This window comes from Oncorhynchus kisutch, linkage group LG4, assembly GCF_002021735.2.
Source record: "Oncorhynchus kisutch isolate 150728-3 linkage group LG4, Okis_V2, whole genome shotgun sequence".
In the NCBI taxonomy this organism is placed as follows: Eukaryota; Metazoa; Chordata; class Actinopteri; order Salmoniformes; family Salmonidae; genus Oncorhynchus; species Oncorhynchus kisutch.
Window position 1 is genome coordinate 44765836 of NC_034177.2, and position 27694 is coordinate 44793529.

Genomic DNA, 27694 nt, shown 5'->3' on the forward strand with positions numbered 1-27694 from the left:
AAACAAAAATAGAACTGTTTGGCCATAATGACCATCGTTATGTTTGGAGGAAAAAGGGGGAGACTTGCAAGCTGAAGAACACCATCCCAGCTGTGAAGCACAGGGTGGCAGCATCATGTTGTGGGGGTGCTTTGCTGCAGGAGGGACTGGTGCACGTCACAAAATAGATGGCATCATGAGGGAGGAAAATTAGAGCACTTGGCCTTTATTAAACTAAACTTGAAGTAATCATGTTCAAATTTCCAACTGTGGGGCCCCCATTGATTTCGTTAGTCACTCTCACTCAGATATCATATTAAAACTGTAAACATTTCCCTCCAACAAATGGAAAATGTGTAGAATTGCAGGACATTAGCTGTAAAACTGCACATTTTTCCTGGTTTAAGCACTTCATGTGTAGGTTGGTCTTGCTGAAAAGGATGCACAATGGTACTGGAAAAGCTCCTTCCTATCAATAGAATAAAATATAGTCTAAAGTAGGATACTATACTGGTAAATTGAATAGTTAGACAGAAGAATACAATTGATTCTATGGGATCGTCCAATCTTTACACCAGTGTGTTCGAGACCAAGACTGGAGCAAATCGAGAGGGGGGGAGACAGAGTCAAGACCAGGAGGGGGACAAAGGGGTCCAAGGCCGAGACAAGAAAAATGCAAGTCCAATTCAAGACCATGATTGTAATTTTGTAATACCGATTTGTTGAGTTAGTTAGCGATAACTGGTATATATCATACATTTAAACGTGTTTTCTAACCTACCGGCTACCTGGAGTGGCAGGTAGCGTTGGGCCAGTAACCGAAAGTTTGCTGGGTCTGCTGGGTCGAATCCCGGTGCTGACAAATTAAAATCTGATGTAGGCAGTTAACTCACAGTTCCCTGGTAGGTTGTTCCATGCCAAAACCAGTTGAGAGCTGCACACTCTTGCTGCCTGCAGATGATATTCTGATAGAACTAGGCTGCGTCGCGCATGTGATTATTTCACATGCTTTGTGATTGTGTAGTCTACTCTGTGCATGATTTCTCTATTGTACTACATCATCGTACACTACTTTGATACGCATCAGTAGAGATTAAGAAGTGAGTATAAGCAATACATACTGTGCGCTCTCCTACATGAGTGCGCGAGTGTTGCTGTCCTGTGTTCAGAATCACGAAACTGTCACATACTGAAGGCCTATAGGTTCGCCACTTCGCAAACATGTTTATAAAATATATGTAAAGGCTGTTAAGATACTGTATTAATGTTTGAAGAAAGGAGTGTATATATTTGGCCTGGCTAAACTTTTTATGGGAATGGAAGCTGATAATTCAGAGTTTTATTTACTCCGCTGGTCTCTGAAAGAAATTAGGAGTCTTCACTGTCCAAGACCTAGTACAAATGTATCCGACACGGAGACACTCTGTGGTCTCGAGTACTGCAACACTGCTTTACACTAAACATTTGTTTGTTTATTAACTTTAAAGTCCATTTGGAGTAACACCCTTCTAAATGAATGTAGGTTGGCCTTTTCCCAGTTTCTGGTTGGTCCAAGCTCTGGGCGTATCTCATCTGTCCATTCACTATTGGTGCTTCTCAACTCAGCAGTGAGAATAGACCAATTGATGTTTACAGACGTCGGATCATAAATGTATCATTCTTTTGTCGCAACCAAGAAATTCAAATGAGCCTCAAAATCCGTAGTTCTTTCTCTCAATGTGGGGGCAGTAATGCCAATTTAGCAATTTTGTTGCTAAATTGAGCAACTTTTCAGACTACCCTGGCAACCTTTTTTTCAAACAGCACCTAACAACAAATTTAGCTACTTTAAACTATTTATTTTGAACTTTTAGCAACTTTTGAAACGTGACTCAAATGCTAAAATGCACGCATTTTCCCTCTAAATTACACAAAAACGATTTTCCCTTTCACACATTCAGTCACAACACAAATGCCTGGCTGCAAAAAGTGCATTGTGAGGAACGTCAGCAGCAGGCCAGCAGCAATTTCAGAAAATTGCAAATTATTGTTGGCTGACTGCAGCAGGGTTCGACGAGCCAAACCCGACGAGCCAAACCCAATGAATATAGTTAGTCACGAATGTTTGATCTTGAACAGAACTAACAACATCAATCAACATGTCTCAATCGAAACTGTACAGCCAGAAGTACAGATAAGACTGCAAGTCTGTACCTGAACAAATGTCAAATCATATTTTTCGCTGAGATGCCCAATCAATTTGAGTAACGTTATTGTGAATTCTACGCAATGACGCAGTTTTACGTTTTCACGCAATGACGTCACAAAGTCATTTAGCAACTTTTAGCAACAAATCAACCTGCCTCTAGCAATTTACCCTGAAAATGAGTTGGCAACATTGTGTGGGGCAGTCGAATCATTAGGACCAGTACCAGCTCTCGCTCGGTTTAACACTTAAAGCACCAGACAGAATATTAATAAATGTCCTACTGGTACTGTAGACATATAGGTCCTATTACTGCAACAATCAAATGTACCAACATGTATCTGAAATGCAGCCGTACGCTTCAACAACTCTAGTTTTAAATAGCTTAATAACACAACATACAGTGCATTAGGAAAGTATTCAGACCCCTTTACTTTTTCCAAGTTAGAGGCATAAAAAGCATAGAAAGTTCAAGCATAGAAAGTTAGAGGCATACATTTCATACCCCCCCCAAAAAATCATACCCCCCCCTAACCTCCCCTGTTATTGGTAATGGTGAGAGGTTAGCATGTTTTGGGAGTTATGATCTGTGTTCCTCTAACTTTCTCACTCATCACTATTCACGATTCATTCATGATTTCCCATAATCATGGTAGAATCCACATCAACATAGAAGTGTCCAGAAACATATTATATTCTTATGTACGATAAGTGACATTTCTAAACAGCTAAACAGATATGTATGAAAATATCCTTAAATCAAAGGGGGCATTCTGTCACCTCATATGAAACATTTGATCTCAAATCCAAAATGCTGGAGTATAGAGCCAAGCTTTTGCTACACTGTCCAAATTCACATGGAGGGGAGTGTAACTGTGTGTGTATGTGTGTGCGCCTGCGTGCATGCATGCCTGCACGTGTGTTTGTGACCTCTCAGACTCGTGTGTAATGTCTCATGTCTGTGCGCCTCAACCCCCAGTGAGTCTCTGGAGGGAGAGGGCGTCATAGCACTCCAGGCCCTGAGAGGTGCGCCTCAGCCTGGACATTGAACATATCTGCACTGGGGCCATTATCCAGCCTGCCTGGGTCCTCCTAGGCCTGTGAGTGTCACACCAACACATATCCTATACTTTTTCATAGGTGAAAATGTTAATAAAAACAGATAACACACATCCTATAGTATTATATTCATTTAGTGCAAAAGAAATGGGGTATTTGAAGAGTTTGAAAACTCCTGCCCTCTACTTTTTCGTAGATGAATATGAATATTCATAAAAACAGATCATAACACCAGGTAGAGACCCAAAGAACCAGGTAGGAAGCATCCTCAGTCTTCCTATCCCTCACTCAGTGTGTCAATCTCCCCCCACCTGACAAACACACATACATACTGTGGCAGACCAGGGGGTTTGGTCAAAACGTTTACACAGATCAGACAATAGGATTAGCTCGGTTTCAAGGGTGTTTTATTTGAATAACAAAAGAAAAGGTCTCCCCCATGAGACCATCTCCGGGATACCGTCTTCTGGGCTCTGGGTCTTGCTGTATCCTGTGGGGAACAAAAACTGAACTCCCTCCTTTTACCTCTGGAACCGTCCAACTATACAGGAGTAACCTTTCTTCCCCAGTCTCTTCTCCCGTGAGCTGCCCTTCTGGCAGCTTTATGGGACCCGTCCAGCTGGTGAGCAGCCCTTGATTACTCACCAACCACAAGCAGCCCCAAATAGTCCTGGCCAGAGAGCCCGTCGAGACCTGGCACGTCCAGCAGAGGGAGCCATCGCCTCGTGATGTATACTCCATCTGTCACCAGGCCTCAACAAGTCTCCCCCTGGTGGCTGACCTGACATACAGCTACAGCTGTACCCCCGTTGCTCCTCACTGAGCAAGCCCAGTCCTATCTGTCCTGCTCGGGACAGGAAGTCCCACCCTTCCAGGTCTGCATAGTCTCACCGTGGGAGGGTCAGAGAGGTACGTACAGTTTCGTGCCATACTGTGTTTAACCCATAACAAGACACCATGACAAAGCAAAAAGGTAACTTTAGCACGATGAGTGTTGTTCTTAAAAGTTGAAGTGGAAACGGGTTATGTGTATGTATAAATATGACATTACCTCATTAAAATGTCTGCACATCAGGGAAATATTTGCTGGAAATGTGTGTGTGGGTGGCAACATTCCCCATCCAACCAGACAGAGCTTGAGAGGATCTGCAGAGAGGAATGGGAGAAACTCCCCAAATACAGGTGTGCCAAGCTTGTAGCGTCGTACCCAAGAAGACTCGATGCTGTAATCGCTGCCAAAGGTGCTTCAACAAAAGTACTGAGTAAAGGGTCTGAATACTTATGTAAATGTGATATTAATATTATTATTTTTATAAATATGAAAATATTTCTAAACCTTTTTTGCTTTGTCATTATGGGGTATTGTGTGTAGAATGATTGAGGGGAAAAAAATATTTAATCAATTATAGAATAAGGGTGTAACGTAACAAAATGTGGGAACAGTCAAGGGTTCTGAATACTTTCCGAATGCACTGTATATGATGTAAATAAGAACAGTAGTCTATTTTGTATTTTTGTAAATTATTAGGTATCCCCATTAGCTGCTGCCAAGGTAGCAGCTACTCTTGCTGGGTCCAACCACATTAAGGCACGTCATACAAAAAAAGAAAACAGTACATCATATAACATTACTACACCATTACATATCCACTACATAAAATGTACAGTATAAACCGGGTGGTTTGAGCCTTCAATATCACCATACAACAATACCACAGTATGTGTGGGTGTGTGTGTGTGTCTCTTCACAGTACGCTGTTCCATAAGGGGTAGTTTTATCCAGTTTTTTTTCAATCTGATTTTAATAGTGCACAGCTATTTTCAGGTCTCTTTCAAAGATGTTCGATCGGTCTCTGGCTGAAGAACATTCAGAGACTTGTCCCGAAGCCAATCCAGCTGTGTGCTTCGGGTCTTTGTACTGTTGGAAGGTGAACCTTCATCCCAGTCTGAGGTCCTTAGTGCTCTGGAGCAGGTGTTCATCAAGGATTTCTCTGTACTTTGCTCCGTTGATCTTTGCCTTGATCCAGACTAGTCTCACAGTCCCTGCAGCTGAAAAACATACCCACAGCATGATGCTGCCACCACCATGCTTCATCGTAGGGATGGTGCCAGGTTTCCTCCATCGTGACTTTTGACATTCAGGCCAAAGAGTTCAATCTTGGTTTCATCAGACCAGAGAATCTTGTTTCTCATGGTCTGTGAGTCTTTAGGTCCCTTTTGGCAAGCTCCAGGCGGGCTGTCATGTGCCTTTTACAGATGAGTGGCTTCCGTCTGGTCACTCTACCATAAAGGCCTGATTGGGGGAGTGCTGGGGAGATGGTTGTCCTTCTGGAAGGTTCTCCCATCTCCACAGAGGAACTCTAGAGCTCTGTCAGAGTGACCATCGGGTTCCTGGTCACCAAACTGTGCCTCGACACAATCCTGTCCCTGACCTCTGTGGACAATTCCTTCGACCCCATGGCTTGCTTTTTGCTAGTCTGTGGGACTTTATATAGACAAGTTTGTGCTTTTCCAAATCATGTCCAATCAGTTGAGTTTACCACATGTGAACTCCTATCAGGTTGTAGAAACATCAAGGATGATCAATGGAAACTGGATGCACATGAGCTCCATTTCTAGTCTCATAGCCAAGAGTCTGAATACTTGTGTAAATAAGGTATTTCAGTTTTTTATTTGTAATAAATTATTACAATTTCTAAAAACCTGTTTTCACTTTGTCATTATGGGGTATTGTGTGTCGATTGATGAGGGGGAACAAATAATTTAATCAATTTTAGAATAACGCTGTAACTTAAACAAAATGTGTAAAAAGTCAAGGAGTCAGAATACTTTCCGAATGCACTGTATACCAAATTGCATGAATCTAGTTCAACAGTCCAGAAGTTATAAGCCTAAGTGTGCTATAGTGTCATAAACTTGCTTGGAGCTATTTTCATTGATCTCACACACACACACACACACACACACACACACACACACACACACACACACACACACACACACACACACACACACACACACACACACACACACACACACACACACACACACACACACACACACACACACACACACACACACACACACACACACACACACACACACACACACACACACACACACACACACACACACACACACACACACACACACACACACACACACACACACACACACACACACACACACACACACACACACACACACACACACACACACACACACACACACACACACACACACACACACACACACACACACACACACACACACACACACACACACACACACACACACACACACACACACACACACACACACACACACACACACACACACACACACACACACACACACACACACACACACACACACACACACACACACACACACACACACACACACACACACACACACACACACACACACACACACACACACACACACACACACACACACACACACACACACACACACACACACACACACACACACACACACACACACACACACACACACACACACACACACACACACACACACACACACACACACACACACACACACACACACACACACACACACACACACACACACACACACACACACACACACACACACACACACACACACACACACACACACACACACACACACACACACACACACACACACACACACACACACACACACACACACACACACACACACACACACACACACACACACACACACACACACACACACACACACACACACACACACACACACACACACACACACACACACACACACACACACACACACACACACACACACACACACACTTTCTAAACCAGTGTCCAAACCCCTGAGTGATCTGAGAGTGGCGTGATTTTGGACCATTCACCTCTACATGTATGGATTACTCAGCTGTGTATCGTCATGGCTTTGTCATAGTGATTTCTTCTCTCCTATTGGTCCGTCAGCCCTCTATTACCTTTCCTCCAGCTGGCTCCCCCCTCCCCTAGGTGTCCTTGGTGCAAAGGTCTGACTCCAGGGCCAGAGCCTAGCTCAGCCCAAACTCACTGCCTGGATCCTGATCACACTGACCACACTGCAGAGGCAGACAGAGAGCAACACACCTGACACGCACTTACCCGTCATGGAGAGTCTGGTGAGAATGAGTCTTTACTCTTTACTCTACTTTATTTGCCACTTCTTTCCTTTCTTCCTATTTGCCACATACACTCAAATAATAAGGTGACATTTTGCACTGTCAACTCATTTAAAATATTTGATCTCAAATCCAAAATAATGGAGTATAGAGGCAAATTCAATGTTTTCGCTTCACTGTCCAAATAAATACATAGGGGAGTGAATTTGTCAGTCCACTGCGTTTTCCACCATATTCTGTATTCATGGTTGTCCATGATTTTGATTGGCAGACAGTACCTGTTGTGGTTGGAACTTCTGTGGTGGTCCTCTCTGGGCTCTACTTCCTCCTCCGAGGTGATAAGAAGAAGAAGCCACTTCCACAGACACTACAAGATTCTACAGTTAAATATCCACTGCCCCTCATAGAGAAAGAGGTTCGCCTAGGGTTACATGCCTTTCTCTACTTGTTTTAGAGTTAGCATGATCCTATACCTGCAAGGAAATCATTCTGATAATTCATTCTGATAATTCTGACACAGGATTGTCACAAATAATTGATTGATTGAAATAATAGTTCAAGTTTACCTTTAAGCTACTATTAACTGCTGTCTGCCAATGATATTCAAATGCAGGATATTCCCACCCACAAAGCTTTTTGAATGGCTGAAAAGTTACAGTACTCCCATTTTGCTGTTTCTGCGCAGGATATAAGCCATGATACAAAGCGCTTTCGCTTTGGCCTTCCCTCTCCCACACATGTCCTTGGACTGCCAGTAGGTACTGAGGCTACACTACACACCCACCTCATTCATCAGGCAGTGCAACAGCACCGATATCCTATCAGGCCAGAGACCTACTTATCTGGGCATATCAGGACTTATAAATACCACAAGAGCTGACTGAGAAGATAGGGGCAGGAGCGGGATAGTACTTTCACCCCATGTACCCTTTCCGCCCATCCAGGACAGCATGTGTACCTGTCAGCTAAGGTGAATGGGAGCCTGGTCATCCGGGCCTACACTCCTGTCTCCAGTGATGAGGACCAGGGCTTTGTGGACCTGGTGGTCAAGGTACTCTTGTTCAACAGCCCATTCAACAGATAATTTGAGTTTGTTCAGACTTGTTACAATATAACAGCAAGGATCTGACACCATAAAGATGGATGTGTATGAATGGTTCGAATTGCATTTCAATCAGTTGAATGACTTGTAAGACTATTCATCATTTGACATTGATCTTAACTTGTGCCCATGTTTTCCAAGGTGTACTACAAAAACACTCATCCTAACTATCCTGACGGAGGAAAGATGTCCCAGTACCTGGACGCCATGAGCATTGGGGACAAAATAGATTTCAGAGGACCCAATGGACTCCTTGTATACACAGGAAATGGTGTGTGTGTCTGTGTGTGCGTGTGATCGAGACATTCTAGTCATGTATACTATGCTGTTTCATCATGACATTATCATTTTGTGACCAACAGAGGGCAGTGTATTACAATGCACCAGCCCTTTCTCAATTTACTTAATTTTAAACAGATTTCTCCTAATTTTAAGGCAAATTTGCCATTCGACCTGATAAGAAGTCTGAGGCCAAGGTCCGCAAGTTTAAACATGTCGGAATGATCGCTGGTGGAACAGGTATGGACCTCATATCTTTAAAATGTACGTGTCATGTATTTATACAGAAATATGTGGGTAGCATAAATCTTTCGGAATGAGATGTCTTTTTCTTCTTGATGAAAACAAGATTTGTGTAACTGTTTCAGCATGATTCATGTGTTCTGGGAAGCAGACGTGAAAATTATAAATTGGCATAAATGTCCTGGTGCTTTTTCAGGGATCACCCCCATGCTGCAGCTGATTCGCAGTATTACAGGAGACCCTGCAGACAACACCAAGTGCTCGCTCATATTTGCTAACCAGGTCAGTCGCACCAGTGCACAGGGAAGTGTGGATTCTTGTCCAAATCTGAGGAAGAACCTGAGTCATATCCTACACACTATGAACCATCATGGTGGATTATCAATGAAGTGGGCACAAAGCTTGTAATGAATACAAAATCGATGACAATCATCTGATGATAGACAACCAAGACCAGTGTCATCTTTTAGAATGGTCTAACAAAACTCAATGACATACGCCAGTGACATACATATGTCACACCTGTAAACCTTAATCTAATGATGATTCTCCCCCAGACTGACAAGGATATCCTACTGCGGGATGAACTAGAGGAGGTGCTGAAGAGTCACTCTGACCAACTCAACCTGTCCTACACTCTGGACAAGCCTCCACAGGGTAAGACCATAGTGTTCCATAATGACAAAGAGAAAGCTACGGGGTTATCATGGGCTAATGCCATTCTATCGTCCTTTTTGAACGGCAACAAATCATTTTTACCATATTATAATACCCTTTGTATGGTGACAAGAACAACAAAAAATCTCAAAAGGTGCACCTGCAGCAACCCTTTTGAACTGGTTTATTAAATTGTTACTGTTGTACAGTAAACAACAAGCTGAATGAATGGAAAACATTTCCCCCTTCAGTCATATCCCAACATTACTATGATCTTAATGTTCTATTTATATTATGTTTTGCCCTGTGACCCTTCAGCTATACTGTAACTTCCTCGTATGCTACAGTATGCAAATGAAGCTACAGCTAATTGTCTGTCCTGGAACTCGTTAATTAGTTCCACAAGAAGGAAGCTCACAGTTCTCTGATATACGAGTGAGATGTATCACTATGGGATTTTCTCCAGGCGGATCACTACTGGAAATAACCAATCACACAATGTATTTCAGAGACAGACAGGTTGAGTGGCGAATAGGGTGAGCACCTCCCCCTTTATTAGGTTGTACTCGCCCCTCTGGTTATTCTCAAGCATGCCTGTCTTCCTTGCGCTTTTGAAAGCAGAGAATTGTTATTTTATAAATTTTTTACCCCCTTTTCTCCCCAAATTCGTGGTATCCAACTGGCACCATGGAAAACCCTGGTGCCAGTGTGTTGACCTCTCCCTGCCGCGAAGCCTTGGCTCGTTGAGGGGTAGAATGGGTTGCCACGGTACCCAGGTCTGCGGGGCAGGCAGAAGTTGAAGGCTTCACTTTCCTTCTTGCGAAGTTCTCACTTTTGTCACATGGCGGTGACAACGGGCCCAAACAGTTCCTTCAGCTCGATAGGAGCAATCAAGGGAATCTGCATTTTCTTTGTCCGGAGGCTGGACACGTGCCCATCTCTAGCAGCAAATCATCCTGGTAAGCCAACAGTAGCGACGTTATGTTCAATGCCCACACTGAATGTGCCGCAGACATGTAGACCATTAAGGACATGGAGGAGCTTGGTTTTGCCAAATGTCTGGTAGTTGAGCCGTAATTGGCCAAACACCTCAATCCCAGTGCCTCGTAACTGACCGGCACTACTCTCCTTGGGAAGACTACCAGAGGTTTGCCAAAGCCCAGCTCCTCCATGTGCTTAACGTCCATGTTATCAAAGTGCATAGCCTCCTAGACAAAGGCTAGTCCCCAGTTGTCTAGCTTCCGTTTGCGGGCCACTAAATATGGGACCTGGCCTCTGCCTGTTTGCAGACATCGATAAACACCAATGTATCATCAGGCAACGATGCTCCGCTGAGGGCGGAGATTAGCCATGCCATTTCCCTCGTTGATAACGAGGTCCCCGTCTCCTTCCCCCACTGCTATATCTTGAAGCAGCTTGTGGAGGTCATCTGGGTATCCATCACCTCGGCCCTGGTGGGTTGGGGTCGTGGGGTAGCCTCCTCACTCGAAGGCTGAGGTCAGTAGTAGGAAATTCCCTACAGTGCGTGCAGGACTCGGGTTTGATCTTTCGACAAACAAAGTGTTTCTCTCAATCGTCGAGCTGTGAAGCCAGAATGGTCAGTCTAGTCAACACGGCACAAGGGAACGAGGGTTGAACTGAACGAGAGAGGTGAGCTAGAAATTCTACCTTTCCAGGTAGAAAAGCTAGTTTGGTGGTTTTGCTGGCCTTGTTGTGAGCTATCCAGCTTAGCTAAGCCTTTCAGCGAGAACTAGTCATGTTTCCGTAGCTAGCCATGTGACGCTAGCTACTACAGAGACTTAATGAGTAGAAAAATGCAAAAGAGCTTATTTTACACGAAGCAAAAACATTCCTTTCGGTTGGTTTGTTCAACACAAAAGATGAGAGCTAAGGTCCTACTTTCGGCGGCGTTAACCACAAAGGTTAGTCTGAAAATAGTAAAGCTAGAAGACCGGGATCATGTTGTGCTGAAGAGAGCTTCCGGAGCGTAGTGATCTTAGCAAGGAAGAGAGGCGAGAATAACCAGAGGACGGGTGAGGGGCGCCTTATAAAGGGGAAGGGGCTCAACCCATAGTGATACGTCGAAACAAGTATTTGAAAGCGAACATGTCTTCGCTAACAAGGTGTTATAATTTCATTGGCCTGCATAGCTGATCCTTATCTGTTGATTAAAAGCGTTGGAATTCAGCTTGTGTCCTTTCCTCTGATTACAGACTGGAAGTACAGCTCAGGATTTGTGAACGCTAATATGATGAAAGAGCACCTTCCCCCGGCATCCAATGATGTGCTTATTGTCATGTGTGGCCCACCCCCCATGATCCAGCATGCATGCCTCCCCAACCTTTCCACTCTGGGCTACAAGACAGAGAACACATTCACATACTAGTAACTCCCAGGCCCTGCCAACTAGGCATAGAACCCCATATATACATTAAACTGCACCAGGACATTTGAGACCATTTGTTATATTGACTTATCTGTGTAGAATATCATGTAAAAGCCTACACTACAAGACCAAAGGGATATTTTCTAGGGGTTTTAATAAAAGAAAATGTCATATTTGCATGTTTAACATTCAAAGAACAGTTTGAACTGTTTTGTGTTAGAAAGACTGTAATAAGGTTGGTTGGGTTTTGGAATGTTTGGACTGTTCCAGTAACAATTCGTCTAGATAAGTATTGTCTCTAAAGCTTTTTGACGTGCTATTTTTAACCCTCCTGCTGTGTTTGGGTTGAATTGGACCGATTTACAAGTTTTCTCTCTGAAAAATGTAGTTCATTTCATCTGATTGTCATAAGGTTCCATGACTTTTTCCACACAGGGCATCTGAACACACAAAATACATTTGTATGATTTTCATTACATTTTGGGTGTTTTATTTACCGTTTGTACACCTGTAGTGTTCCCGGTCAAAAATGACCGGTCATTAGAAATGACTGGGTGAGATGACAATTAGTGTATAAAAATGAGTTCAGGCACATGTCCTTTCATCAAATGGACACACTTCCTCTGCACGCCCAATTTTTCAGTTTTTGATTTGTTAAAAAAGTTTGAAATATCCAATAAATGTCGTTCCACTTCATGATTGTGTCCCACTTGTTGTTGATTCTTCACAAAAAATACAGTTTTATATCTTTATGTTTGAAGCCTGAAATGTGGCAAAAGGTCGCAAAGTTCAAGGGGGCCGTATACTTTCGCAAGTCACTGTAATTCCTATAATAACTACAACCTAAAACTTCTTAACTGGGAATATTGAAGACTCATTTTAAAAGGAACCAACAGCTTTCATATGTTCTCATGTTCTGAGCAAGGAACTTAAACATTAGCTTTTTTACATGGCACATATTGCACTTTTACTTTCTTCTCCAACACAATGTTTTTGCATTATTTAAACCAAATTGAACATGTTTCATTATTTATTTGAGACTAAATGGATTTTATTTATGTATTATTTTAAATTAAACTAAAAGTGTTCATTGTTCATTCTGTATTGTTGTAATTGTCATTTATTACAAATATATATATATAAAAATCGGCCGATTAATCTCCATCAGCTTTTTTTGGTCCTCCAATGATCGGTACCGGCATTGAAAAATCATAATCGGTCGACCTCAACATAATCGGTCGACCTCAACATACATATTCCTTTTCTAGACAAGATAACTCAAGACATCCAGAAATACATATTTTATTTTCAACTCCATCCTCTTTTTTTCTCCATTTTTGTTTAATTCGTTAAAAAAAAAATAATCCACCTTAATCAAATGAACAGTCATTGACTTAGAATCATGTTATGGGCGAAGATACCGCAATATGATCAGTCATTAAATCCATCATAGAAAATACAAAAATATTTTATGGCAAATCATATTTGCTGTATTGTATGCTGTAGAAAGGTTTTAATGTCATTTGGTAGTGATAAGCGAATTTCCACACTGGTGCGATGCCAGTGAAGTGTTAAGCCCATTAAAATAAATACTAAACACAAGGGTGTGAGCAGCTGTCAGCAGGCATGGGTCAGTAGTTTACACGAGGCATGGGTCAGTAGTTTACACGAGGCATGGGTCAGTAGTTTACACGAGGCATGGGTCAGTAGTTTACACGAGGCATGGGTCAGTAGTTTACACGAGGCATGGGTCAGTAGTGTACACGAGGCATGGGTCAGTAGATTACACGAGGCATGGGTCAGTAGTTTACACGAGGCATGGGTCAGTAGTTTACACGAGGCATGGGTCAGTAGTTTACACAAGGCATGGGTCAGTAGTTTACATGAGGCATGGGTCAGTAGTTTACACGAGGCATGGGTCAGTAGTTTACACGAGGCATGGGTCAGTACAGTAGTTTACACGAGACATGGGTCAGTAGTTTACACGAGGCATGGGTCAGTAGTTTACACGAGGCATGGGTCAGTAGTTTACACAAGGCATGGGTCAGTAGTTTACACGAGGCATGGGTCAGTAGTTTACATGAGGCATGGGTCAGTAGTTTACACGAGGCATGGGTCAGTAGTTTACATGAGACATGGGTCAGTACAGTAGTTTACACGAGACATGGGTCAGTAGTTTACACGAGGCATGGGTCAGTAGTTTACACGAGGCATGGGTCAGTAGTTTACACGAGGCATGGGTCAGTAGTTTACACGAGACATGGGTCAGTAGTTTACACGAGACATGGGTCAGTAGTTTACACGAGACATGGGTCAGTCGTTTACACGAGGCATGGGTCAGTAGTTTACACGAGGCATAGGTCAGTAGTTTACACGAGGCATGGGTCAGTAGTTTGGGTCCCCGAGTCCCAGGCAAGCATAAACCCACCAAGCACAACAGTCCCCCCCCCATTTGAAACACTACAATAGACACAGAGAAATGTAACAAATGGTTGCACGGTTATCGATCATACTGGTCAGGTAAACTTGATGAGCAGAGTTAAAGGGTCACCGTCTCTCTTGGTGACGAAAGCCTGTAAGCGTTCCTGTGGGCGTAAGAACCTGGACCCTTTTAAAGAAATTCTCAATGAGTGCCTGGTTGTTCTTATTCTTCCTATAGCATTGTGACAGCTGCTTTTTGTTTTATGCTGCTCTGTCTGTATGCTACGTCTTGCTTGTCCTATGTTGCTCTGTCTGTATGCTATGTCTTGCTTGTTCTATGTTGCTATTGTCTATATTGTAATTGTTTTTAATAACCTGCCCAGGGACTGCGGTTGAAAATGAGCCGGTTGGCTAAAACCGGCACTTTTACTGAAATGTTGATTAATGTGCACTGTCCCTGTAAAAATAAAAATAAACTCAAACTCAAACATTTGTTGCTCAGCACCCCATAGATGTTGCCAGAGTCGCCCTTGCGGCCAACTAGGAGAAAGAGGGAGTAGCAGTCATTACCGATGGAGGTGCAAAAATACACCACCGTCTCTGCCTTGTTCCTATTAGCAGACTCCGTCTTGGCCATCTTGCATGGATTCAGTATATATCTCTGGGGGGGAAGTCCTCTGCCGTCCCTCCCCCCTCTCAGTCAGGTGCAGGATCTGCACGGCAATCTAGATGCAGGGGTTCTTGGTGGGCCTCTCCAGCACAGCCCACGCCCAGTCAGCACCCAGAAAGATGCACTGCTGCTTTGTCATTGTGGTGCAGTTGGAGGAGTCGGTCATGTGGAGGTGGCTGCTCTGGGTAATATAGGTTATTAGGAAGATCTCGTTGAGGGCTGGAACATGTCCTCTGGGTCGAGGGAAACTGGAGGTACTCCTGGGTCCTGGCGGCAGCTATCCCCACACAGTATTTGGATAGAGGGACAAAATCGTTGGGCTTGTTAAGGATTCTCCACAGGGTGGAGAATACACTGGGTATGTCTGGGGCTAGTGGCTTGCTCTCTCTCCTCCCCCACAGGGGGGAGAATACACTGGTATGTCTGGGGCTAGTGGCTTGCTCTCTCCTCCCCCACAGGGTTGAGAAATTGAAGTTCATGTTGGGAATGGTCATGGTCGAGGCTGGTGGTTTCTCCCAACAGGTTGAGATTATCTTGGGAATGTCCAGGGCTGGTTGTTTGCTCTCTATCTTCCCCATGTCTACATGATTAGGTCAGAGGGTGGTTTCCCTTATGACCTGAACATTTGATAACAACAGTATAGTTTATTGTTGTAGAAATTATAACTTACATGAAAAAAAGTTACATAGGTTATACTTCTGTAATAACATGGATTGAAGGTACATAAGGGTACTCAACCCTAATGGAACCCTCAACCCTAAAAATACTTTAATTATACTATGTTTGCTCTAGAATGGTGAAATAATGATACAAATAAGTCAATTAAAACTCACCAGTATGGGTCTGCCTTTGATGTTTGGAACAGCTCCAGCCCCTCTCTCCTCTCTGAAACCCTAGTGAGATATTGTGATGTGCTGGGTTGATGCAGATTAACCTGCAATAGGATCCTCATACTGTACAGGTTATACCTGGGCATGGACACTTCACTGGGCTACCTAACTCCCAGGGAGCAGGCTTCCCTTAGTATTTCTTATGTTACAGAAGCGATCCTCCATTCGGGTGACTGTTAAAGGGACTTACTTAAAGGACTACATCTGCCTATTCAATTATATGCGAATTATGTGTTGAAACATAGAAAAAACTGTTTCTTATTGGTCATATACAAATGAGCTGTATTAAGTGTTGGTGTGTTTGCAGGATGTCTTAGTGCCTTGTTTGAATCATGGATGTGTCCAGGTAATGGGTTGTTCCACAAAATGAGTCCCCTTTGCATATATTAAATTTGAAAAGACTCTTAAATTAAATGAAGTGCCCTTTAATATAGACCACATTGATAATTCAATGCATCTGGTTTTAAATATGCCTAAAGACTTGCTAAAGTGCCAAAATTCTGCATTTTGACATGTCCCTCTGTGATTTTAACCCACTTAACCCCAACATTTCTCCAAGTTTTCACCTTCATTGAAAGCCCTAGTTATTTTGTTGCTTTGTCAAAGTAATTTCTGAATATTATTATTTAATTCATGAGATGTGTGATTTATTTTAAGGTAAAAAAAGAAAGAAAGAAATGTCAACCCTGTTACATGAACTGAACTCTTGTTGTAATATGATGAAACTATTCCTTTTGGAACATAAAAAAGGAGAAACATTGAACATCTTATAGTCAAATCATAGTGTAAAAGCAGGAGAGCTGATTCTACTCTTGTAGGTCGAGCATGACACGTCAACCCTTTCAACCACTGATAGACAGGCTAGAATTTTTATTAACAATTTCCTTCTTTTTTTTTTAAAGCTTGCATTCATTTGACCCTCCCTGTTGCACAAAACAAGCTTCCATTCCCCCTCTCACGAGAGGATTTATGGCTGATTTAAGATGAAATTGTCAACCCTGTTACAATAAACCTGGTTACTTTATTTGCCACTCAATAGGCACTTGCTATTATCTTTTGTTTTTCATTTAACCTCTTGAGATGGGGAAACATGTTTTTTAAAATTAAGTTGAACATGTGCTCTTCATGATAGAAAGTTAAAATTAGGTTAAATATATATAGATATATTTTTTAAACCAAATTAAACTACCCAAAAGGGACTAATTTAGTGGAACATACAAAAAAGTTGTCAAATAGTACAAAATAATACAGTTTGTGCAATCTTACAGGCTAATTTGCATAGGGGAGGCCTATACCTTTCACCAAAAATATAAAACACATGCTATTTACTCTAGTTTGGGGAAGCGCTACACACCAATGACGCATGTAAAACAGAATTCCTTCACCGGTCATTGTGTTCGTGCCACTAATACAGAAGTAGTATACATTATAGTCCTGTATTATGATGAGGTAAGGGGTATGGCCAGTTGAGATTGCTGGTAAAGCCTCCTGCATTGAGGTTAGGTTGAGGTATGAGGCAGATAGAGGTTTCCCTTGGTTGATTGGCTGCGTTAATTAGTGTGGCCAGCGTAGCGTCCTCTCAGACTAGTGCTGTTTGAGCCCGTCTCATCTCCTTCAGAACTTCGTCTCGGCTTAGCAAATACTGAAAGCAAGAAGGGCCAGGGGCTGGGGTTAGCAGGAAGCATTATTCTGCAATGTTTGTCAGTTAAAGGCTTTAGAGTAATGTCCCTAACTTTAAAATCTACTTGTCGAAACCGCTTTATTCAGTTGAAACCTCCACTGTCAGGAAATATAAGAACAACATAGCACTGTAGCATTGAGGAGAAATACAAAACATAACAGCCAGTGGCGTAGCGCAGTTTTGCGAAGCCCCACCTGCAAATTCTGAGCAAGGCACCCCTTGGGGGGAGGGGGCAGCTAACTTCCTGAAATTCTACCACGGGGCAGGGAGAAGTATTTGCAATACCTCCAGGAGGATCCCAGCGCTTGTGGGCGCTGCGGGGTGCATCCTACACCAGTGTTAACAGCGTAACAGAAAATACTTTGTTAACTGGTTAGTTTATTAATTATTTACAGTACTGTCAAAATAGCATGTTGAATGAGACGGATTGAGGAACTACTTACTGTGAGTTGGTTTATTCCCTCAGAAAGAGCTTCTATCTGCAGTACGGTCCCCTCTGTCACCGCCATCTGCAAAGTCAAACACAACACCTAGTTCTGGGGCTACTGTACTACTGACAGGCTAGGACATCAATGACATACAGGTAACTGCCAAAATAATGGATACAAAGTATATTGAAAGCAGGTGCTTCCACACAGCTGTGGTTCCTGAGGTTATTAAGCAATTAACAATCCATCATGCTTAAGATAATGTATTAAAAGTATAGTTGTCTACCATAGCTATGCCCCCCATAGGATGACAATGCCACAATCCATAGGGCACGAGTGGTCACTAAATGGTTTGATGAGCATGAAAACAATGTAAGCCATATGCCATGGCCGTCTCAGTCAACCCAATTGAACACTTTTGGGAGATTCTGGAGCGGTGCCTGAGACACCATTTTCCACCACCATCGACAAAACACCAAATGATGGAATTTCTCATGGAAGAATGACGTTATATCCCTCCAATAGAGTTCCAGACACTTATGTAATCTATTACAAGGTGCATTGACAAGGTGCTGTTCTGGCTCGTGGTGGTCCGATGCCGTATTAAGACACTTTATGTTGGTGTTTCCTTTATTTTGGCAGTTACACTGTGTTACTTCCATGCATGATGGGATGAGAGGGTAGAAGGATCTACTGTAGGTGCTGAGCAAGCACCACTGTTCAAGTCATAGGTCACGTTCCAGGCCAACTACATTGCAGTCGTTGCATTGCATAAACCAATGATTTATGGCAGGTGTCTGCAGTGAAGTCAGCCTGGAACATGGTCATTATGGATTTATGATAAAGATGTACCTGCGGATGGTTGAGCCCCTCCCCCCAAGGTGCATGATGGGATAGTCCTGTTCCAACATGCACTCCTCCATCTTGCATACAATGGGCCAATCATGATGATCAGAAGCATTGATGAGGGCTAGTTAGTGAATGATACGGGTTAATTAATGATGCATTCTGATGTCCCTGTACCGTGCAACGCAATTCCTTACAGTGTATCTTTGATTCAAGTTCTTAAAACTGTAAATATTGATAATGGGCAGAGATGACTTCAACATAAAACCGAGACAAGACAACTTTCTCCTCTAATACGAGAAGCACGCTTTGTACAAAGATTACATGTATTAAATAGGTTATCAGGAAGAATTCCACTACTTTATCACACTTATGATTTTTATTGACAGATTTGGATAGTACTATTTACAATTAATGACAACAAGAGGGCTTCCTTGATTGAAGCGTAATCTTTAACTATAAAAATATTATAACAGTCACATTTGTAAAGAACAGTGCATGATACTCACAATCTGGATTCCGTCAAAATGTACACAGCTACACAATCTCATTGTACTTTCCATTGTACTTCTTTCAATTTACCAACATAAATATATACCTCCATATGCAAATATTGCACAAGTTCATTCCACAACTGTCTGACAAACAAGCAACATTGCTTTCTACTGGTTAGAAAAACATTTTTTAAACAATGGATCAATACCATTAGGTGAATCTCAAATATGTGTGTTAAAAGGATCAATAAAATGATGCACAATGTTGTTTACGTCAGTGGTATAATCTTAGTGCATTAAAGGGCTGATGTGATAATATCAGAAGCGTCATGCTCATATGGGGCACAAGGGCACATGTAAAATGATTTACTAAACTTAAATTTTAAGCACACATTTTATCGTAATTATTTATAAAAATATCTCTAAGCAGTATTTTGCAGAGGGGGCACACTGACTGGTCCAGGCAAAGAGTACCCCCCCCCCCCCCCCCCCCCACCCCAAGTAAGTGGGTACTTCCAAGGTGCACCCTGGAGAGCAAAGATATGCTAGGACACACACAGCGTTTGATTTTGATTTTAGATGTTGGTGATGGACTGGCAGGAAGTAGGTTTGTAAATGAATTTGATCAAGCTATGTAGCCAATTGATTCCTTCTTAATAATGAATAAATAAAACTAAAATGTTTTGTTGTTTCCCTGTATTACTAGCCAACTTACAATTTTATGAAGTTGGTTCCCGGTCTCCCAACCTCATAACAAGCAATCAAGCCATTTCGGGCTGTCAATCAAGTTAGAGTAGCTTGTCCAACTATCTTAGATGCCATGCCTGCTGGCAAGGTTGCCAAATTTTGGAAAGGCAAGCAATTACTAAATGTACTGAATAAGACTCAAATTCCTTCAGTCTTTTACCCAGATTTATGCACAGAGGCACATTTCATTTCTTTAAAAAAAAGAAGCGCCAGTCAGGAGGATACTGACAGCTCATGAGGTATGCTTAGATATGCAGAAAAAGACTTAGTTTAAATGTAATCTGGCACCTTATGATAATATCATGATATTTGTGTTGTAATTAGGATGCCATGATATGTTCCTGTATTGATGATGTGTGTTATGATCCCACGTGCTGTGTTGTAATTTGGAAATAACATCCTAGGCATGTTAGTGCAATATATTGAGATGTGGGAACAGTCAGAATGACACCCTCATTCAAATTACAATTGAACAGGTAAAGAGGTATGTTTACATAACCGATGCAGAAAAACTGTCTTTTTCTTTTAACATTGAATTAGGCATAATGATTATGGCTCTAGATGCCAGGAAAAAGCTGTTTCAGGTGTTTGAAAATTGCAAAATTCTTCAACTTCAGGGGGGACACCACCCGTACATCTTTACATACTTCGTGCCACCTCTAAAATAATGGTACATGACACCTTTGGCTGATATATCACAGCTGAACACTAGGCTTGTAGATCCACAGAGAACATAGGAGGGTTTTTCACTAATAGGTATTTTGACCAATAAACCCAGCTCTGAAAAATATCTGTTGTGATTGGTCAAAAGACCGATTAGTGGAAGAAAGATCAGAATTGGGCTTCCTGTGTAAAAACAGCCTAAGTATCCAGAAGCAGCTCATGACCCAGGCTAGGTTTGGTTGTTGGGTGTTAGATGATGGCACGTGAGGGGTGTGGAGGTGGGTGTGCTGGAGTGGGTTTTGGGTAGCGTTGGATGGGCATGGCAGGAAGAGGTGGGGTTATTGGCTGCAAGCTGAGTAGTGATGGGTAGGTAGATACAGTAGTGTGACATCATCAGCTGTATAGCCCCACCTGCTCTCGTCTGTCTGGGTCTCTGTCCAGGATTGGGCTGAGGCCCCTAAAGCCGGAGTAGGGCCGGTGGGCCCCGTTCACCACTGCCTGGAGCTGAGCCTGGGCCTGGGCCGCCTCCAGGGGGCAGATGTAGTCAGTCGAGTCGTCACATCTCTTCTTCCTCAGGTGGCCGAAGTTTGAGAAGCCCAACTTCTTTGGCTGAATGGGAGGACATGCTTTATGAACAGACTGAGAGAAAGCTGTGTATCATTTCTATTCTGTCCCTTTAACCATAATCAGTGAAAATATTTCTAAACAGCGTACAAATGGACAGTGCTGTTTAAAAATGGTTCCTATAAGCCTAATTGTGCTGACTAAGTGCATTATGCTATCGCTACATTTTGCCTCCGCACATTTTCTACTAAAATGGTGGGTGTTAGAGATACGTGGCGCTACAAAAGCTTGCTGCCCGAAAAGCTGCTTGGAGCAGCCCTGGTCTTAGAGCTTAGCCAGGTCTGAGGGGTCACACTAAGGATTAAGGTGCCTGTCTCCTGAAAGAGATGGGGGAAAGGGAGGGGGATAGGGAGAGGAAGATAGAAAGAGGAGACAGTGAGAGAGGGGGATGAGAGTGTAAGAAAAGGAGATTGAGAGAGGAGGGAGGGAGAGAGAAACAACAAAAACGAGGGCTCCTAACAGGGTGGTGGTTCAGCCCTTGGCGTTACTACAGTACAGTACTGTCATCTCTTACCCTGACTTTGGCTGTGGTGCTGAGGGGAGTGTAGCCAGACGACTCCATGAACTCCCTCTTCTCCTGCTGAGCCTGGGAGCCCACCAGCATGTTGAAGTTGGTGGCCAGGTGGCGTCGCAGCAGGGTCTTCTGTGGGGGGATGTTCAGCAGCATGGCCAGGGTGTCTGAGTTAAAACGAGGCTCCAGAATCTGGGGGGATCATTACAGAAGATTCAGAGGAAGATACAGGGTGGTTGACATTTATTGTCATGAATCATGCCCTGGAAGCAGAACTGAGCGATGTTAATAGTTTGCCTAATGTCAGTTTATGTGACAAAACAAGCAACGTTTTCAGACACCTTGACTTTTTCTGCATTTTGTTAGGTTACAGCCTGATTCTAAAATTGATTAAATCGTTTTTTCCCCTCATCAATATACACACGGTACCCCATAATGACAAAGGAAAAACCTATTTTTACACAAGTATTCAGACCCTTTACTCAGTACTTTGTTGAAGCACCTTTGGCAGCGATTACAGCCTCGAGTATTCTTGGGGAGAAGTTCAAACTTGGCACACCTGTATTTGGAGAGTTTCTCCAATTCTTCTCTGCAGATCCTCTCAAGCTCTGTCAGATTGGATGGGGAGTGTTGCTGCACAGCTATTTTCAGGTCTGTCCAGAGATGTTTGATCAGATTCAAGACTGGGCTCTGGCTGGGCCACTCAACGACATTCAGAGACTTGTCCCGAAGCCACTCCTGCATTGTCTTGGTTAAGTGCTCAGGGTCGTTGTCCTGTTGGAAGGTGAACCTTCGCCCCAGTCTGAGGTCCTGAGCGCTCTGGAACAGGTTTTTGTCAAGGATCTCTCTGTACTTTGCTCCATTCATCTTTCCCTTGATCTTGACTAGTCTCCCAGTCCCTGCTGCTGAAAAACATCCCCACAGCATGATGCTGCCACCACCATGATTTACCGTAGGGATGGTGCCAGGTTTCCTCCAGACGTGACGCTTGGCATTCAGGCCAAAGAGTTCAATCTTGGTTTCCTCAGATCAGAGAATCTTGTTTCTCATGGTCTGTGAGTCTTTAGGTGCCTTTTGGCAAACTTCAAGTGGGCTGTCCTGTGCCTTTTACTGATGAGAGGTTTCCGTCTGGCCACTCTACCATAAAGGCCGGATTGGTGGAATGCTCCAGAGATGGTTGTCCTTCTGGAAGGTTCTCCCATCTCAACAGAGGAACTCCAGAGCTCTGTCAGAGTGATCATCGGGTTCTTGGTCACCTCCCTGACCAAGGCGCTTCTCCCCCGATTGCTCAGTTTGGCTGGGCGGCCAGCTCTTGTAAGAGTCTTAGTGGTTCCAAAATTCTTACATTTAAGAATGATGGAGGCCACTGTGTTCTTGGGGACTTTCAATGCTGTAGATTGCACCTTGACACAATCCTGTCTCGGAGCTCTATGGACAATTCCTTTGACCTCATGGCTTGGTTTTTGCTCGGACATGCACTGTGGGACCTTATATAGACAGGTGTGTGCCTTTCCACATCATGTCCAATCATTTCAATTGACCACAGGTGGAATCCAATCAAGATGTAGAAACATCTCAAGGATGATCAATGGAAACAGGATGCACCTGAGCTCAATTTCGAGTCTCATAGCAAAGGGTCTGAATACTTATTTACTTAAGTTATTTCTGTTTTTAATTTTTCATACATTTGCAAATATTTCTAACAACTTTGTCATTATGGGGTATTGTTTGTTGATTGATGAGGATTTTTATTTATTTAATCAATTTTAGAACGATTAAAGGGGCCTGAATACTTTCCGAATGCACTGTATAGTGTAGAGCAGGGGTGTCATACTCATTCCACGGAGGGCCTGTTTTTTCCTTTCAATTAAGTCAGAGACAACCAGGTGTGTGGAGTTCCTTACTAATTAGTGACCTTAATTCATCAATCAAGGACCAGGGAGGAGCAAAAACCCGCAGACACTCGGCCCACAGTGGAATGAGTTTGACACCTGTATTATGGCTTAAGCATAGGAAGCATAGAAATAGAGGATATAGAATGGATCTTCCACTTCTTAGACTTGCTATCGATGAGAATGACAGCTCTATAACTCACATTTCTATCTGAATTTGGTCAGGTTGCCCAAAATGTTACATGTTGCAGCCTTAAGGTTAGGGTTAGGCATTAGGGTTAGCAGTGTGGTTAAGGTTAAGGTTAGGGTTATGGATAGGTTTAGGTTTAAAATCAGATTTTATGACTTTATGGCTGTGCCCGGTAGTGACCACTGCAGGGCTGCCTCCAGAACAAGATTTATGAGGGAAAATGCTAACCTGCAGGTGAATACAGGTGAATACACAGAAAGTTGGGATGGAATGAATTGGAAAAATAGGCAGCGTCTACACAGGCAGCCCAATCCTGATTTTATTTTCACTAATTGTTATTTTGAACAATCAGCTCTTAAAAAGAGCTGATGTGAAAATATCTGATGTGATTGGTCAAAAGACCAATTAGTGGAAATGATTCAGTTAAAAATAAAAGTTTCTTTAGGGATAGTCTCTTAGGACTTGTATGTAACTATACATGTCCCATTATGGACATATTTGTCACTATAACGGCCTGAGCTGAGCTGAAATGCAGTAGAAAGGTATAAGAAGGGGCTGATTCAATCATTGGGCCCTTGTACTTACGATAAGGCCCCCGTGCACCCCGCTGCCTCTCAGGTTGGGAGCGTACTCCGCCAAGTCCACCGAGCGAAGCCACTCCATCACCCTGTGGTTAGACCACTGAACCACCTCCGAGGGAGACGTCTTGTTCTAGTAGGTAATAACACGTCTTAGCAAACACAACTACATACGTGTGTAAATGGAAAAACTCCCACAAACGTGCACATGCACGTGTCTCACCTCATCTCCAGGCCTTCTCTTCAGGCAGTTGGGGTTGAACTTGTTGACGTGGAGGACGTGGATAGCACACTTCACACTGAGGTGATGGAGCTGACTGGTCACTTTCAGGAACAAGAGGTTGTTCTGAAGGAAGTGAATCAAATATGTTGTGCATGTTTTTTCTTTTTTTTGTACTGGATTTAACTACACTCCTAGGAAAAAAGGTGCTCCATAGGAGAACCCTTTGAAGAACCCTTTAAGGTTCCAGGTAGAACCCGATGGGGTTCCATGTTGAACATTTTCTCCAGAGGGTTCTACATGGAACCCAAAATGAGTTCTACCTGGAACCAAAAAGGGTTCTCTTATGGGGACAGCTGAAGATCCCTTTTGGAACCTTTTTTTCTGAGTGTAGGAAGTCCCTTGAGATCCCTCTTTTTCGAGGGAGATCTGAAAGCCTTATGAATTACATACAGTGGTTGAGACACAACAGTGAGGCAAAAACTACTAAGACTACGATGAAAACCGATGGATGTACTTACCACTGTCAAGTACTGAAGCATTCTGCCGTCTACCCTTCCCTGGTGAAACTGATCCTTGTACTGAGGTAAACCAATGTCATCAAGCCAACCTTTGAGGATAAACCACACAACAACCAATTATACTGGATCGATTACACAGAATATAGAGCACCAAGTTTGCTGAATGTTGAGTGAATATGTTGATGGCCTCTACTGTGTCCTACATACGTGTGACCCAGATGTGGTCCAGTTCAGAGGATTTCTCTGTCAGTTTGGTGCTGAACGACTTCAGGGCCAACTGCAGCTTCTTTCTGTGCAGTGGATTCTTAATCCCCATCTCCTGATATCAAGATTCAAATGAATCCAGGTTATGAGCACACTATTTACTCCAAAGTGAGTGCTGCAAATGACAGTTTTAGTAACTGGATTTGGAGTCACTTGGCACACTATTTCACAATTGTGATCAAGATTCAAACAAATTAGTTTGCCCTGCTAGTTTGAGAACAGCCTACAAATATATTGATATGACGTTTGGTACAGGAACCTGTCAAATGCAACAACAAAAAAACATAGCTGAAACATAGCTCCAAACTAGCTCCAAAACAACAACAAAGGTTGAGCAACATGATGTGAAAGACGGAACGAAATGACGTCTTGAGAACTAGACAGGTAGAACTAAATGGTGATGAGAATGTTGCAATGACTAGACAGGTAGAATGATTGGAGGGGACGAGCTAAACATTGCTTTGACAGCCATACTGATGGAGATTATACAGTGTGTTGTTAGAGGAACACCCAGCTAACACACAATGTTCCCGGAAGGATGTCCTTGCCTTATTTGACAAATAACTTTCCAACAGCGTTCTGGGAACCAAAATAAGTTAGCAGAGTAATTTGTGTGACTGTACAGTGCGTACCTTCTCTAAATCCTGTGGTGAGGCAGAGAGGAGAGTTTGCCCGCTGTCGGCCCAGTGTCGGGCCAGAATCACATACTGGCCCAGCCCATACTCTTCCAGCCAGTAACACACCTGCTCCGGAGTCCACTTGGAGAAGGGCGTCTTCAGATCCCTGCAGGAGAGGACAGACAATTGATTGGATCATCAAGACTGGAATATTTTGGAATTCCTGCTCATCTAATTAATACATTGGATTTTTTGGTATATTCTTGGTCACATGCACGTTTAAAATAATACACTGTATTTTATGTATTTTATGACTATTTTATGATAGTGTCCATCCCATACCGCACAGAGGTCAATGTCTCTCCGGCCCGGGCCAGGCGAGGGCCGGCGGTGGCTCTCAGTCCCCCCCTCTTAAACTCTCCAGGCTCAAGGTCCTCTCCCTGCAGGCTGCCAGATTGTGTCTTCCTTATCCTAGGGTAGAGGAGATAGAACACATCAGTACCGTTGCTAGGCCACCACCTCTACCCAGGATGACAAATATCAGATCGTTTTGCATTTATACCAATATTCTCTGAATAAATATCTCTAAAAAGATCTTCAGCAGTGTGCCCTTCGTGTGTGTGTGTGTGTGTGTCAGCTGTACAGGTACTCACTTTCCCCAGAGCTTCTTGATGCCCCGGTGGTTCTTCTTGTTCTCTGGAGAGACAGGGGACTGCTGTCCTGAGTCCACTCCAGACGACAGGGGAGACAAGTCTGACAGTGTGGACTCATCCAGTCTCTCCGACTTTCCTGTGAGAGCAGCATATGGAGTTTTAGTAAGTACTGGAATCTATTTAAAACTGTCTTCCTCATTTAAGTCATTGTTCTATTAATTAAAATAAGTCGTGCAACGCTTCAAGGACACTGTATTCCTTCAATTCTTTAGGGTCTAAAGTTGAGGTATTATCCATGCAGGACCCACCCATAGCAAACAGATCATGCTTTCCACAAGATCCTGCTGTGCCAAAGGTTAGCCAAGCGAAAAGTGAAACAGGAAAGCATTAACATTGTTAGTGCGCTCCAGCATTTTCAGCAAAATTACACACAAAATGTAAATGTTGTCTTAATGGATGCCAATTAAAATCTTTGAAGACAAATTCTTTTTTCGCTTATCTAATAAACATGTTTAATACACTGAAATGAAATGATGGTCTGAGGCGAATGGGACGTCAAGTTGCATCTGTATTTGTTTACAGTGTATGGTTAAAGCCAGATCAACCATGGTCTACCTCTGTGCACACAACCCTCGCCTCACGTGACGACACCGAAGGAGCCCTGCTTTTGAGGTCAATGTGCACTTTGTGCACTGCAACGCCAGTCACACATGCGAGAAAAAAAGAGCCAGGCATAAT

The 27694-nt window shown here is 43.0% G+C and overlaps 2 protein-coding genes across 7 annotated transcripts in view; one reads left to right on the forward strand and one right to left on the reverse strand.

The window, feature by feature from the left end:
- Positions 1-6852: 6852 nt before the first annotated feature.
- LOC109889589 (NADH-cytochrome b5 reductase 2) lies at positions 6853-12742 on the forward strand. The gene is made up of 9 exons (XM_020481135.2): positions 6853-7379; positions 7651-7794; positions 8065-8137; positions 8324-8430; positions 8623-8752; positions 8917-9000; positions 9200-9285; positions 9561-9660; positions 11874-12742. The coding sequence occupies exons 1-9, from the start codon at positions 7368-7370 to the stop codon at positions 12044-12046; spliced, it is 909 nt and encodes a 302-aa protein (XP_020336724.1). The 5' UTR covers positions 6853-7367; the 3' UTR covers positions 12047-12742.
- A 590-nt stretch (positions 12743-13332) lies between these two features.
- LOC109888901 (liprin-beta-2) overlaps positions 13333-27694 on the reverse strand; it is a 124289-nt gene continuing 109927 nt past the window's right edge. For 2 of the 6 annotated variants that reach the window (XM_031823052.1, XM_031823057.1), the window contains 11 exons: positions 26957-27092; positions 26646-26774; positions 26319-26469; positions 25630-25741; positions 25423-25511; positions 24905-25027; positions 24689-24814; positions 22025-22213; positions 21298-21495; positions 18152-18217; positions 13333-17669 (listed from right to left, as the gene is read on the reverse strand). In XM_031823052.1, coding sequence (XP_031678912.1) covers positions 17607-17669; positions 18152-18217; positions 21298-21495; positions 22025-22213; positions 24689-24814; positions 24905-25027; positions 25423-25511; positions 25630-25741; positions 26319-26469; positions 26646-26774; positions 26957-27092 — 1382 coding nt within the window. In that variant the 3' untranslated portion in view covers positions 13333-17606. Of the gene's footprint in view, positions 17670-18151; positions 18218-18988; positions 19107-19346; positions 21496-22024; positions 22214-24688; positions 24815-24904; positions 25028-25422; positions 25512-25629; positions 25742-26318; positions 26470-26645; positions 26775-26956; positions 27093-27694 lie in introns of those variants that run through there. The other 4 variants (XM_031823054.1, XM_031823055.1, XM_031823051.1 and 1 more) reach the window with 3 other exon arrangements.